General features: G+C 44.7%; 1 protein-coding gene and 1 long non-coding RNA gene across 3 annotated transcripts in view; one reads left to right on the forward strand and one right to left on the reverse strand.

The window, feature by feature from the left end:
- The first annotated feature begins 3,940 nt into the window (after nucleotides 1-3,940).
- LOC130250783 (uncharacterized) lies at nucleotides 3,941-6,955 on the forward strand. The gene is made up of 3 exons (XR_008840041.1): nucleotides 3,941-5,372; nucleotides 5,504-5,645; nucleotides 6,880-6,955. It is a non-coding gene; the product is annotated as an uncharacterized LOC130250783 (long non-coding RNA).
- A 128-nt stretch (nucleotides 6,956-7,083) lies between these two features.
- SLC24A3 (solute carrier family 24 member 3) overlaps nucleotides 7,084-15,522 on the reverse strand; it is a 68,172-nt gene continuing 59,733 nt past the window's right edge. For both annotated transcript variants that reach the window (XM_056486839.1, XM_056486838.1), the window contains exon 16: nucleotides 7,084-15,333. In XM_056486839.1, coding sequence (XP_056342814.1) covers nucleotides 15,184-15,333 — 150 coding nt within the window. In that variant the 3' untranslated portion in view covers nucleotides 7,084-15,183. The remainder of the gene's footprint in view (nucleotides 15,334-15,522) is intronic.

Raw genomic sequence — 15,522 nt, forward strand, 5'->3', positions numbered from 1 at the left:
CGTCAGGACACTTTCCTCTCGCTCTGGCTCCTGCCCTAGATGCCTGTCACACTGCAGTGAGCTCTGCGGGAGGGAGGAGAGGAACTGCAGCACAGGAAACGACCGAGGAGTCGCTTGGATCTCTCTCCTGGAGCTGAACACGCCGCTGCTGCTGCGCCACAGGAACAGCTGAGCCATCTCCAGCCGTGGAGGTGCATCCACCCCAGCCTCCACAACCTGCTCATGTCCAACGATGGCTTCAGAGTGACCTTTTCTCACCTGAAAACATGCTGTGTGCTTCGTTTTATGGCAATTACTTCAGTGCATTCCAAATCTCACTCTAGGCAGCATTATGTGTGGTATACTCCCAGCTCCCAGCTGGATTTCTTGTCCTGCTTTGCACTCAGGTGCTCCTTACAGCAAGGGAGGAGGGAGATGGGAATCAAACTGCATGAAGGAGGCACAGCAAAGACTGCTTAAGAGCAAAACAGAGATGTTTTGTTTAGTTTTCCTGATTACTTTTTCTGTGTGAACATATCAGAGGGAACATAATTACACACATACAAAGATAATAAGCCACCAGAAAAACCCACTAACCAACAACTGAACAAAACCCCACAGAACTGAGCCAACTAGTTTTTCTGCAAGACTAGATTTTTGTTGTTAGGCTAGTATGGGGATCCTGAGTTGCTCTGTTCTGTTGCCCCACAACGTACAGTGATGCAGAATCTCTCCTTGTTCCACCTCTTCCCTTTCTCTCAGCCTTGTCCCATGAAGGTAGATCTGGCCAAGAGCTTTCCAACACTCCCTCACACCCACCCAGATCTCCATGGAGAGGTTCTGATGAGAGCTGACAACAGCTAAACTTCCTGGCCAGCCAGGAAATGAAAAAGTGGAAAAGCTGCATAACTGCATTTCCAACCCAGCAGCACTTACTTTTTACATTCCCTCTCTCTGAATTCCAAGATTTTTTTGACAACAGTACTCAAACAAAATGTGTACTTATACAGGGATGTGTAAACACTTGGACATCTTAGCTCCCAAAGACAGTGTGCAGCAGAAACCCAAGTTTCTCAGAAAGCCCCTGCAGAGTCAGAGCAACACAGAAACACCACACACATCCTGCCCTCTGAGCACTGTGTGAGGAAGATGTGAGGGCCAAGGCATCTGATCCAACTCCTCACCAGCAACCTCTCTGGCTCAGGAAGCAAGAAGGGAGGTGCAATAATGAGCCCCCAGCTGCCAATGAACGCTCATTCCAGCTGTGTATTTGCCAAAACCTATTCCTTTCTCTGCAGTCCCAGCCAAAGAAACATGGCAGTAGTGATGAGAGCTCTGTCAAGGGAGATGATGGCTGCCAGACACTAGCTGTGAATAATCCTCAGGAACTTGGGAATGATCAGAACCATATTCTGATCCCACCACTGAACGTGTATCTTTTTTTAGGTGGCATTGTGTGGGTAGGAGAGAAGCAGTGGCAGGAGCTGTGTTTGGGTAAGAACTTCTTCACCTGAGTTCAGCATCCCTGATGCTGTCTCTGATCCACCACAGCAACTTGAGTTGATCCAAGTTAGGACTTGGAAGTACCATCTGCTGAGTAAACCAGCCTCTGCTTTCCCTATGGTGGATGGAGTCCTGGCAAAAACACCTTCAAAAAAACCAGGCTGGTATTTCCAGCCTTTCACAGCTGTCTTAACTTGCAGGAAAGTAATGATTGTGATTCATCCTTTTATCTGTACACTCAAGAGGGAAAAACACAGCCTGTTTGTAGCCTGGCTTTTAAATTGTTTTCTAAATAAAGCCATCTGTGCTGCAGATCTCCAGTTATAGTGAGGAGTGACACACACCATACCAATTTATTGGACAACAGATTATTAGGGAGAACTGTGATGAACCAATTGTCACTTCAGCATCATGTTTTGACAGTGCACTGCTTAATTAGATGCTACAAAAAATTAATTACTAATGCACTTTATGCTTCTTAATTAATACTGTTAACATCTAACCCTTCCCCAGACTTGGAGTGCCCACAGACAACGCTGTTCTAAGGAGGCAGCAGGCATTTGCTTTATTACCTGTTGGCAGCCATACCAGACCACTATGAACCTGGGGGAGAACCAGGCCCCCTCAGTACTCAGAAAGCAACAAGACTGCCATTATTCCAGGGGAGGGGAAAGAATTCCTGCAGCTACATTAAAAGCTCGTGTGTTTATTAGTGAAAGTACTAACATTTCCCAGTATGCTTTCAAATGGGAGTCAAGTATTTTGCCTTCGGTTTGGAGCTGCTTGTAAAAACAACAAAGTCATGCAAGACCAGTAACTTGAGGATGCTCAGCTGCAAATGTAACTCTCACAGAGGCAGGCAGAAGCTGGCTGGTCTAGAACCTGCTGCGCAGTCCTGGGAGTTTGAAGAATGTCCTGAGACTGGTTCGAGACCTAAAGCACTTGCTCTTCTCTAATGGGGAGCAAATTCGTGTATAGAGGACAAAACCCATTGCAGACACAAACAGTATTTGTCTAAAGTGCCACTAAATACTGCAGATTGTTACCTTGTATTTGGCACTTCATCCTCAGCCTGGAGAGAGCTGCATCAGCGAGGAGTGAGGACAGGCTGTGACCGCGCCAGGTTCTCGGGGTGTGCTCAGCTAACGCAGACCTGCACTCCAGAGGCAGCTTGGCTTGAGCAGGACAGCCTCAGCAGCACAATAAGTAGCTTTGAGTGAGGATGACAAGATCTGGCCTGTTAGGTTTAATATTTTAATCTGCTGCCCAAGTGTACTGCGGCTCTAATCACAGCCACGGCGGATTCCTTGAGTAGCTGAAGATTAGAGACCATCAATAATCCCTGCTGAGCTGCACGGATGAAAGCTACCAAGAGGATTTAAGGAGGAAATAAGGTATATCCAGAAATCCATTATACTCCAGTTGAGACAAAACAATCCACTGATATCTGACACTGAGCATAGTCCAGAAAAATGGAAGCAGATATTAAAAATGAGCAAATTTCAACAGGCCTAATGCAGATGTGATGAACCAGTTGTAAGTATTAACTCCAGCAAGCTCTGTCACCAAGGATGGATAGCACTCCTGTTGGTAACTGTAAGGCTCTATGCCCTAGATGGCATTGCTCTGCAACATTAGAAAATACACTTCTAAAATCCAAGCTCTCCCTGCAGTCAGCACAAAAGAATTTCAGGCAGGACAAGCGTTGATTTAAATTCACACACAAAGCAGACTTCTCTTTTTAAAATGTTACTTGAGACATTTGCACTGCAGCTGATACATTAATTATGCCACTTTTTCTTTTCCCCAGTTATTTTTTAAAGGCTCACTTGTAAAATCTTCTTGTGTGCACAGTTTGAAGTGGTTTCACTGCACCTGCTCTCTCCAGGCTGTGGCATTCAATTGTTTTTATTCTGTGCTACTCTTCTCTAGCGATTTGCTTGGCACTGTAAAGAGAGTGCTGTTTGTTCCCCGCAGCCAGGGGCTGAAGATCAGCCTCCTCCTCCTCTCTGAATGCTGCAGCCTGCTCAAGGCAGCTGGAGGGGAAGTGGGCAGATGCTCAGCTGTGCCAGAGGGCTGATCGCTGCTGCAGCAGGGAGAACAACCACAAAAACCAACATACCTGCAGCTCATCCCGAGCCCCGTGTCTCCACTGCTCTCCCAAGGCACAGCCACACGCTGCCCCTGCTTCAGCTTTCCAGCAAAAACAGCGTGCTGGGAGCACCCATGCATCCATGCACCTCCCAGCACCAGGGACTGGGAGCTGCACTTCCAGGAGCTCTGCAGCCCGCAGCAGCCCACAGGCTGCCCAGCTCTAGGCAGCGGAACGATTCGAATTTGGCACTTTTAATCAACAGGGCAATGAAACCCTTGTTTTCCAGGGTGTGGTTAGCATGTCTAGGACGTCCATGTCCTGGCATGCCCGTGCAAAGATGGGGAGAAGCCGCGGGTGGGAAGTCTCACCTGGAGCTGGGAGGTGAGCACAGAGCTGTGTGTTAATGCCCCAGCCTGCCTGCAGTGCAAAACCCCATTGCTTTGGGATGCCAAGCAGCCCCACCACCTGCACAGCGTGCACACGCTCCTTCTGCTGGAATCAACAGGCCAAATTCAAGTGGGCAGAGCCTGGAGGGAGATTTTTATCTGCAATTTACAGAGAACAGATCTCTTATCTCTGCAAGTATTATTTCAAAGCAAATAACTTCTGAGATGACAAAGACACAGGTCAGGCTTCTAAAGCAAGGTAGAAGTGGCCTCCAAAGGGGAAAATAAACCAGGATTTGTGCTCTAGTTTTGCATATTTAAGGTAGCCATGTGGGAGAGGAGGGTTAGTTTCCTTTTAACCAGTCTGTACTTTTGCTCTGATGCTTCATATTTTTTTGTTCCGTATTAAGAATTCGCATCTTTGCTTAGTCAGTGTTTGTGATGGTTGAGGTTGTAAAGCCAACAAAGGAACAGCTTCTAAAAAAGTAAAAGCAAATACATGAATATGAATATGTCCACTGAAAGCAATGATGGCTTGCTTTCACACTCTGATTTTCCTAATTTTAATGAAAATGGTTAGAAATTCAATTGCTCGCTCAATCTCTGAAAACCAGTTTCTAACTTTCCAGGCTGTAAGCTACATAAAAATTTTCCAAAGTGAAGCAATCACAAGGCAGAATCAAGAGATGCACATTTGGCATATCACATGTGGCAGGGGGTAGGATGTGAGAGTATCTTCAGAGACCAACAGCCAACTGGAGCTGCACCAAATTGTGACGAGAAGCAAGATTATCTTTGAACCAGAAAACCAGTCATGGGGAAATATCTACAGAGATGGAGCATCTGTATGGATTCCAACATATGCTTTGGGTTGCAAGCACACAGAGATGGAAAGCACACAATCACACCAATGGAAAATATTTTCAAGACAACCGCTGGGCTGGCACTGTTTAAAGAGGTTTTCTGCATTAGCATCCAAAGCTGCAGCTCATCCCTGCGCTCGTGGACAGAGGTGCAGGAGCAGCACGTGAGCCTTTCCTGCACTGCAGGACTCTCCTGGAGCTGGGATGAGCTGTGGCTGTGTACATAACCTGCCTAAGGCACAGCACCGCTTCCCGGAGACACGGCCAGCCCTCCGGAAGGAACAGATCCCTTCGTCAGCGGCTGCTACAAAGACACAAGGAAAGGTGCTTAAGGTCAGGAGCCAGACCCCCTTACATGCCTTTTCCTTCCAGGATCTCCAGCCCTTCCTTCAGGGGAAGTACAATGTGAGGGGCAGCAGCTGAAGTGTCCCATGGGTGAGGGAGGAGGAAGAAGCGCCCTGTCACCAAGGCAGGCTGAGCTGGCAGGGAGGGGAACTGCAGCTCCCTAGCTGGTGCAGGAGAAAAGCAGCACAAGAATTTCCCTCTGTCAGAGAGGGGCTTCTGAGCAGCCCTGCCCACAAGTGGACCCCAAGGGAGGCTGCCCGCCCCCTCGTTATTATTCCAAGCGTTACTGAAAACTCGACTCCAGGAGCTGCTTCAGTACTGCTGCAAAAGAGCACAATTTCACTCTCCATATAAGAACAAAGGAAGTTACCAGAGCGTTTGTTTCTGCAGAGATTCCTACGTGTACTGGATTACCTCTGAAGGAACTGCTGTGTTGCACAAACCTTCACAGCAAACACGTATTCAGTGGCACAGGTAACACTATGTATAAAAACTCTCTTCTTCTTCCTTCACTTCCTAACCCAGTGCTCAGGTCAAATGAGGGGTATAAAGTACTCTTGAAATTAAGCCAAAAGTTAATAAATCATTGGGATTGTAACCTACAGGGGTGCTCTAATCCTATGTCCAAGCACACCCTGAAATGTTAAGTTAGTACAAAGAGAGGATATTTTTATTGATAAACATTATATTGTCTCAGTGTAGATGTCTGACACATTATTAAATCAATTGACAAAACATTTAAAGTAATTAATTCTAATAAAACTTTTTGATATTCCATAGACAATAGTGCTGTGAATTTTGTTTATAGTATAACACATTAAAAACACAGAAATACAAGTTTCTAATTTCATAGGTTACCAGCAAACAGAGAAAAATGCATGCTTTCATTTCTGTTAGATTTGTAACTTACACAGGCAAGTGGAACAGCTATGCATAGAAGACTACTCTACAGTAAGTTGTAAAAACATACAGAAAGGCTGACCTATAACACTTGTACAAGTATGACAAAACCATTGCAACTCATTTCAAAAGGTAACAAATGTTTTGTCTGTGGCTCCACCATTTTAACACTTTTAAGATGACTTAATAGAAAGCTATTTTGAGTAGAATTGTATTACCAGAAACCACTGCTTGTTTTGCTTTCTGGGTGGTTGTAAATGAACATACATCATATGTACATTTGCACTCAGTTCCACCTACATTTTCTTCCTTATGATTAGAAGCATCACAGAATTGCCCGGAGATAAGGGACCCAGACAGAGTTGTTTGATCCCCAATCAAACAGAAAGTGCTCCTATCAGTCACTTTTATTGCTGTGCTTCCTGCAGCTTGGGTGCTGTGACTGCATCACCAAGCAGAGACCTCACCACGCCCAGGGTTCAGAGACTGACAGGCTCTCAGCCCTGTGTTTTAGAACTGGCCAGGCAGGGATTGCATTCAGCACCCTGAGACTTCAGCAACAGCACAACCCCAAATCTTCCAAATCTGGCCCTGGGGCTGTCCCCACGTGCCCTGGGGATGCCAGGCTGGCCATGGCTGCTGAGCTTTGGCCTGGCACCACGTACACACGACAGTTTGGGCTTGGCTTGGGGAAAACACTGCAAGGGGCTTGAACTTGTGCAGCACACTAGAGGATTTACAGGTCTGCCTGCTCACCTTCTTGTTCTGTGGAATCCTGCTTTACCTGAGTCTCCACTCCCATTGCCAGGCCTGTGCTGGAGTGCTTGGCAGCAGTGTCCATTCTGCTGCTTGTCCCACACCCACCTCTGGGCCCAGCAGAAGTGCCACTCCTGCCCTCCCACACCTCCCACTGGCTGAAGCTCTGAGGAATGCACCAGCAAGAGGAACATCCAAAACATCGCCAGACCTTGCCAGGAGGGTTTGTATTGCACAGGACTTTGACAGACAAAAAACAAAAACAAAACCAACCAACCAAAACCCAAAACAAAATAAAAAAAAACCCAAACCAAACCCAAATCCCCCAAAGAGTTACAAACATCTTCCTAGTAGGGTTTCGGTCTTGAAAGCAAAGATCTGATGCAAGGATGAAGGTAACATGCCATTAGTAATCTCACACAAATACTGCCTGCATAGTAGGGATTCCCAGTTTTCCAGGGGGACAGTGAGGTCAGTCACACTGCTCCTCAAGGGAGCACTAACTAAAATTTATCCCTAAATCTCCAATGCACTGCAAAGTTCACTGCACAGTGAGCTCTCAGGTACACAGACTGGCACACCTCTGCAGCCAGGGTAAGAGCTGCAGATGTTGGGTTAGGCATCTCTCTCCCTTCTCCCTCAGAAAGGGACAAAGCACTTCTCACCTTTCCTGAGCAAAGATGAAGGGTTGCAAAGATCAAGTAGCATCCAGGAAAATCATCATGTAAATGTGACCCCTGTGAAACTTGCCAGTATCTGAATTACAGACAACTTTTTGTGATGCTATATTATTTTTGCCTGCACTTGCTCTCCACTGGTGCTGTATGATTACAGATTCCCACTTTGTGTCCTTTGCTTCTGGTACCCATTAAAAAAAAAAATGATCAGGACGAAGTCACTACACAAAAATCTTACTTTGGCTTCTTTCAAAAACCTGTTGTGGCTCAATCTCTGCTTGCTCACTTCACCTACAAGCAATTTCACAAGGCAGTTCCATGACAGAGAAAGGCATGCTACACTTAGAGGTCCTGACTCAGCAGTGAGAAACATGAGAGAAAAAGGTTGTTCTTGTTTCTTAGAACCAAGGATGAACAGCTCAGCTGAACTCCATGTTTGACAGCATATGGGTGCTCACTCTATGCAAAACTTGAACATTATACACACCTTCAGGAGAAACTGAGGCTGTACTTTGTGCAATCAGCCTTTATCTTCCATTTTTTTTCCTTTCTCATCTAAAATCCCCCCCAGTGTCTTTAAAAGCTGGCAAAATAAAGTTCCCTCCAGTACACTGTCTGTAAAAGGACTCCACTGTTGCTTTTGTGAGCCCTACTGTATCCACACTGATAGTAATGATGTGATAGATTGTTCTACACTGGAGATCTGCTGAGCCCCAGAAACCAAACCAGTGTGGTGGGAATAGGGCAGTGTTGTGCTTGTGAGTGGTGGGAGGGCTGCAGGGTGGGAGGTGCTTGCCTGCTGTAAATGGGAGCAGCCCTGCCATAAAGCTGGGACAATAAATGTCAGCTTGCCCCCAGCATTAGCTGGCACATGACACCTGGCCTAGGGGTATCTTCACATTTAACCAGAGCCAATCACTTACTGTTGAAAGAACTGGGGAACTGAAAAGTGGGGACAAAAAAAACCCTCTAAGAAACAGTAACAAAAAAATCTATTTGTGGGTAGCTTATGAAATGAGAATTTTGGTTATTGCAACTGGTACCTTGTGACAGTAATATTGCAAGTATTAAAAGTGCAAGGAGTATTTACTATTTACCTATTTCTACTCTTAGAGATTAGCTGCAGAACCATCTTTGGATCTCCCAGCATTTCTCAGCTTCTCTACTAATAGAAGTTAAAAGAACCATTTGAGAAGGTCTCATCCCTTTTTGAGGGCACTTAAAAGGATGGAACAATGCTTTAAATAGCTTAGTCTGCTTGGCACCTGATCCAGGGAAACCTGGCATTAGCTTTAGGAGGGGCCTGAAATAAGGTTCCTAAATCTTCTGCCAGCATGGGGAAGTGTTTTCTTGAACCAGGGGCTCAGCATTCTGTGTTTGATAAATAAATAAATAAAATGCATAAATACTGCAGTGCAGAACTTTCTGACCTCCTCAATGTCTCACACATGCTCTTTTTTTCCCCCTGAAGCTGACTTTATATTCAGCAATAGAACTGGAATTTCAAATGACTAGCAATAATTAGAAATATTACTGAATGTACACAATGTATTACAGATAGGAAACTGCCAAGCACCACTCACAATACCTTGCTAAAACAACTAAAAACTTTGCTTGAGTTCATAAACAGGTATGTGTAAGACTGTCCAAAATACTCACACATCTATAACATCCTAGCACTTGCCATGGTAAGAATTTATTCCTATGCAGAAAACAGCTGGTTACCACATGGCTTCAATTTAACAACAGTTAACACAAATACTTTACTAGGTAAAGTGTATATATATGTATAAATACTGTATTTTGCTTGAATACAAACCCATGTTCATACATTTAAAAAACCCCAAACCACTGAAAACCTGTCAATGAGTTATATGAACTTGCGACCGAGCCCCTCAGTAGAACTCCCATAGTATAACAAGTGTAAAAAGCCCAGGTCAGATCTAGAATCCCTTAATTAGATCAACTATTTATTGTATAATGCATGTCTTTGCACAGGGTGCAGAATTCCCCTGAGGGAGTCTCTGAACACATGAGAAGTGTCCTGAGGTCCTGTGCAGTGCCTGATGATCCCGGGGGCTTGGGGCACTTCCCAGTTGTGCTGTTTGGAGTCAGGTGCTCGGGGGCTGGTGTGCCAAGCAAGGATCTCCTTGCATTCTCTCCCACCAGCCTACTGGATCAAAACCTGCACACTGTGTGTGCTAGCCCAGTGCACTAATTCTGTGCTGCAGGAAACAGGACGTGAGCCAGCCTTCCAAGCCAGAGGGATGCAGCTTGTGAGAAAGTGAAAGCAAAATTCTCAATCCTGGAAACACAAAGAGCAAGATAGAAGAAGGGAGCAAGATAAAATAAGGAAGCAAGTGGGTGGCTGCTGGGTGTACAGGGATGTCTGCTCCTGGGAGAGATTTCACAGAATGTCCCAACATTGACACAGGCTCCATGCAAAGTCCTCCTGTGACACAGCATCTGCCTCTACACACGTGAAGTGAAGGGAGCCCTCGTTCCCTCGGCATTTATCAGCCAAAAGCAACCCTGACCAGAGCTAAGGAAAGACTTGCTCCTCAGGGAAACACATGCTCCTGCTCTGAAAAAGCAGCAAATGTCATCCCAGGCTGGCAGCAGTAACCAGTGCCCCAGCAGCCCTCTCCTCTCCTGATAGGACAACAAGTTCAGCAGCAGGCACGGCTCCTCTGTGAAACAAGGTCTGGCACTGCTTGTCAGGCAGGCCACTGGAAAACATCAGCTGGCAAAGCTGAGCACTGGAGCAGGTCTGGAACTCTGGAACCAGCCACAAACATCCTCAGGGTCAGGCACACAGGGCTGTGTTTCACCTCAGCTGGCAATAAAACATTCTGTTGAATGGCTGCTGTGAAATTATCATGTTGGCTTTTGGCACTGCTCAAATCCTACCTGGCAGACAAAGATTACACTGACATGATTTCTGTCAGGGTGTTCTGGTGTGGAAGATTTCAAACTCCTTCTGTAAGTCTTATTAAAAAATACCACAATAAAGCCATTTTTGCTAGATAAATACATTTTAAAAGATTGCTTTAAACAATCTGTGCTTTTTTTAGAAGCCTTCCTGAAATTAGGTGCTTCTACCCAAACTTGGATAACTTGGCCTAGATGTCAGACTGTTTCAGGCCAGAAAATACTCAATTTCATAGCCAGTTTAGATCCCCAGGGCACAACGAAACAGACTGCCATTTCTTACCCTATTGCTTTCCCAGAAACAAAGTGAACTGCAAAAGGCAGGGATCAAGTCCTCACCAGAGCTTGATTCTGCAGATTCAGCCAGACAAGTGCAACCAGTTTGGGCAGAAGTAAATGCTTTTGGGAACTGTGCTTCAGATTTGAGGCCACTAAGTGCTAACAGAGTATTCATGTAAATTCCCTTAAAGGTGCTTGGTCTTATTAATTAATAGTCATTTATCTCTTCAGGTAAGAAAATAAAAAAGCCACTCACCCAAAAACCCACAGTGTCCCCATCCCTTTCCAGGACTCATTGCTACAAACCCATCACTGACCCTACAACAGTCACAGGGGCTCTGCCCCTGATTTCACAAAGGTCAGATTTCACTCGACTCCCTGAATACTGAAAACTCTCTTCCTGAAACTAAGCCTTGAATTCTGCTTGGTACATGCATTCAGCACACTCAGAACTCTGCAGCTCCTTGAACCTGAAGTGGCTGAGGTCTTTAAAATATTCAAACTTCCACTGCTTTTCTTAAAACCATGGCTTTAAACTGATTCAGGTAAAGTTGTACCAACTTAAAAGGGACATTCTTACCTGGATTTAAGTCTCCTTTACACTAACTTGCAGTGCCTGCTGACCAAGTGAAACTTTGTAAGTACAAGGCAGAACTAAATTCAGGTAAGCATGGTCCAATGAGATTGATTTTTAAAATATATTTTAAAACAAGTTTAAAGCCCCAGTAGTGTAACTTTGAAACAAATAAACCTCACACTATTGCATCTCTGTGAACTTCAATTGGAAGGATTAGGGTTTCCAAAAAATCTTAATATAAGAAACATTTGTCAATCAGCAGAAAGCTATGGTTTTCTAAAAGGTTTTGCAACAATATGAATGTACATTTTATCTCACAAGTATCATTTGGAAAAAAAATATAAAAATCACTGTTCTGACAGCAGGGCATTTATTAAGTGTTACCTTCAGGTTGCTCCACCTGCCTTGAATGTTGTTTTTTCTAAAACTTGACTGCCATTCTAGCTGCTTTGTTTTGTCAAGAAAAAAAACCAGTCCTGCACTCATTCTCCATGAGCACCACACCACAAATCCAAAGCTAATCCACTGATTTCAGTGACACAGCTGAGGACAGAGAGCTGGAAACTAAGCATGCAAGTGGCATCACAGCAAAACCAACAAATTATGCAAGTGAAAATCTCTCATGCACACATTTCATATTGGTGTTATTATCACAGAAAAAGTCTACTAAAAAGTGCAGCACATGAAAAACAAAAATTGAAAAAAAAAAGGGGAATAAAAGGCAAGTAAAAAATTCACCTTTGGTCAGGACAAAAGCAGTTTTCCCAGCATGTCTTAAGACCATCTCTTATCACACCCTCTCCTATCACTCTGCCTTTGAACCACTGTCAAAGGAAGGCCATCCATGTCAAGCAGATCTGAAGCAAGCCAAGGATCACATATTTAAGTCAAAGTCAGAACTGCAGTGAAGCCTCTCCATGGAGGAAAAGCCTCTTTAATCTCCCTTTGAAACACTCATTGAAGATCATCTGGAATTGCAAGGAATGGAAACAAAAACAGTCGACTGGTCCAAGAGCCAGAGCAGCCTCGCACGCCAAGGTGACCCTTGCTTTCAAACTGCAAATGAAATCACAGCCACGCTGAAAATACCCAAGGCAGCCCAGCTTCCCCCATGGCTCCCTGCAGCCCCCAGCCCCAGCAGAGCTCAGAGCCCCTCAGCTCCCTCCTTCCCCCCAGCAGCCCCCCTGGCAGGAAGCACTGCTCCAGGACGTGTTTATCGAGCCATCTGCGGCACAGGGGATGGCAGCTCCAGGGACTCTTTGCTTCTGCTTACAACACAGCTGCTTGCAGAACATTCTGGCAACACACACAAGTATCAAAGCAAGGTATTTCAGGTTTTACACACAACACAAAGCTACAATTACTACAGTATTTAATGCACACCAGTAGGAAAAGTTCCTAAAAAATACTCGTGCAGTTTTTGTGCCATGGGATAGGTAATGGCTATTTCGCAGAAATAGATCCAACTGGCTCCATTGGAGCAGCAGTATAAATATTCAAAATAGAAGAAATAATAGGCCCTGATATGAAACTTCTTTTTTTCCTTCCCCTTATCAACAAGGACACACTCTGCTTAGGAGCAACTGCATCTTGCTATGAAGTGGAGCTGCGTGTTTGTGGGGTGGCTGTAGTGACACATCGTTGCAAGCATCATTTGATTAAAGGAAGTATTTTAGGCATTTTAGTGGTTGTTATTATTATTATTCATCTCATTAACAACAACAACAGAAGGAACAAAAACCCAACAACAGGAAGGTACAGTGGGCTTCCTAAAGCAACAGGATGTCCCGTGGGCACAGGTACCAGAAGGCTGCTCAAACCTCAGCTGCAGAGCTCAACAAGCAGCAACACAATTGCTTCCCAGGATGAAAACTGGTGATGCAGGCATGCCATCCACTCTCTCTACACTGTCTGTCCCTGGACCCTTCCTCTTTCTTGCCAGGGATCCACCAGCACACACGTTGTTCCCCGAGCGAGGCCAGTGGGATGTGGCTTCTTCCACAGGGTTTGGCTGCCACGCACAGTGCCAGAGCTGCCAGTGCCTCCATGTGTTTGGTGTAACAGACAAAGAAAAACAGCTGCTGAGCTGAAGGAAAACCACAGGGTGTAAATCTTTTCACTTACAACATTTTGCCCAAAGAGAATCAGATTGAAAAAATCAATTCCAAAAGTGCAAATGAAATAAAAATTGGGTTTTCGTCTGTGAACAGAACATAGTTCTCTTCTTTTTTCTTTTAAACTGGAGCTCTTTCTTTTCCTGCTATAGTTTAGGGTTTGGTGTTTCGGGATTTTTTCCTTTCTTTCTGCTACATTGGGTTTGCTGTACCTTTACTATTATTTGCCACTGTTCGTACCATAGACAAAAACATTCATCTAGCTGGTAGTCTCTTAATACATTTCATAGCAGAACATATACAAGAGGAAAAAACATACCAAATGGATCAGAAGTGATCAGTGCTTAAAGTAAATACAAGAGCCGCAGTGGCCAGAACCCACAGTATCAATACATACAAATGAAGCAGTGATGGTGTTTCTCGGGGTGGAATCTGCCTGCATATTAATACAGAATTATACAAAATCTAGCAGGGATATTGGAACAATGAATAGCTAAACTTTCACAATAACTTAAGATCCGTGAGCGAGTCTGCATTGAAGATATTCCACGTTTTAAAATGTGCCACCTCTGTGTCTTCCTCTCTCCCGAAAGGAGGGGTGATGAACACACATGATCTTTTATCAGGTAAGTTCAACTGCTTAAGATGACAAATATCTCACCAGGTCCAGTGTATTCTTTAAAGAATGGCAGATTATGACTTCGGTAACTACGTCTGTGCAAAATATGCCTCCTTCCTCTTAAAGAAACCAGTGTCTGTAACTCATTTACAAAAGTTTTCACATGTACTTATGTCCTCCGCGGAACGAGTAAGACATGAACTACTGAATCCCCCCAAAAGAAGAAATCTGATGAAGCAGAGGAAGTTCTGACCTTCCACTTCCACGTGCAGACCATTAAAAACCAGGACACCTGCTTGGTAAGCCCTCCTGGGCTGGCGATCAAACTATTGCTTGGAAATAGCAAACACTGTAGTCATAAAACTCCAACATTCATAGTAAAATGGTAGCAGTGTTTACCCTTTGAATCCACATTTAGCTTGCATTCTTTAACAAACCTGTACAAGGTTAACTGTTTATAGTAAAAAGTCATCAGTTTTTGCCTTGACAATCTTCTTTTATCCATTCTTATGCTGAGTACCTTGGATTGCATTTCCATTTTACACTGCCCTGTGGCCTTTGGATTGTTACAGGAGGAGAAGATGCAAGAGAGAACGTTGATCTCTGGCAAGTAAAAAAAAAAAAAAAAAAACAAAACAAGAACAAAAACAACACCCCCACCCCCAAACAAAAAACCCCTGCAAACCCAAAACTAAAAGCTAAAAACAAACAAAAAACACCGTCCACAACAAAAAAAAAAATTCTCACGATTCTCCTTGAAGTCAACCTCCATACGACGTACCCTCTTCTGCATTGTAGCAATAGTCTTAAGTCATAAATTAATTAGTCTTCCATCAAATAACTTAAAAAAAGAAGGAATTGTAGCAGACCAGTTTTGACTGGCTTAATGCCAGTTAGCAGCCAGTTCATCTTGAGTCCCAGTCACACTGTCAAAGACTGAGCTAGGAAATCACAGGGATGTTGAAAACCACTCTTCACATGGATGCAGGATTGTTCCAGGAGGTGGGGGCCAGGGAGAGGGTGGGGCCACGGGTCCTATGAGCAGTGAGCAGGAGATTTTTGGGACACCACCCGGCGGTGCTCTGCATCCAGGGGCCGCGGGCCGTGGCTCGTATTGCACAGGTAAAGAGGAGGCTCCTGCCCACAGCTGCCACCTGCATCAGTGATCTCTGCACATGGGCAAGTTCACAAAGGTGAAAACATTGAATTCTGTCATGATGGAGAAACACAGGAAGATGCCGTAAAGGGAAAGGCACACACACCCTAGCTTCTTATCCAGTTTCCATTTGTTCATGTGGACACCAAAAACCTACAATAAACACAGAGTAAGCCACCACAGCAGGAACATTTTGAATAAAGTGGTAAATCCCCTCCTCAGCTACAGGAGACAAAAGAGGGCTGTCCCCTTACTGATGATAAGCAATCACAAACTGCACCAACTGAGCTGAAAACCACAGCTCGAGTAAATCAGAGCAGCAGTCACAGAAGCCACCCTGAC

Source organism: Oenanthe melanoleuca, chromosome 3 (genome assembly GCF_029582105.1).
Source record: "Oenanthe melanoleuca isolate GR-GAL-2019-014 chromosome 3, OMel1.0, whole genome shotgun sequence".
Classification (NCBI taxonomy): Eukaryota; Metazoa; Chordata; class Aves; order Passeriformes; family Muscicapidae; genus Oenanthe; species Oenanthe melanoleuca.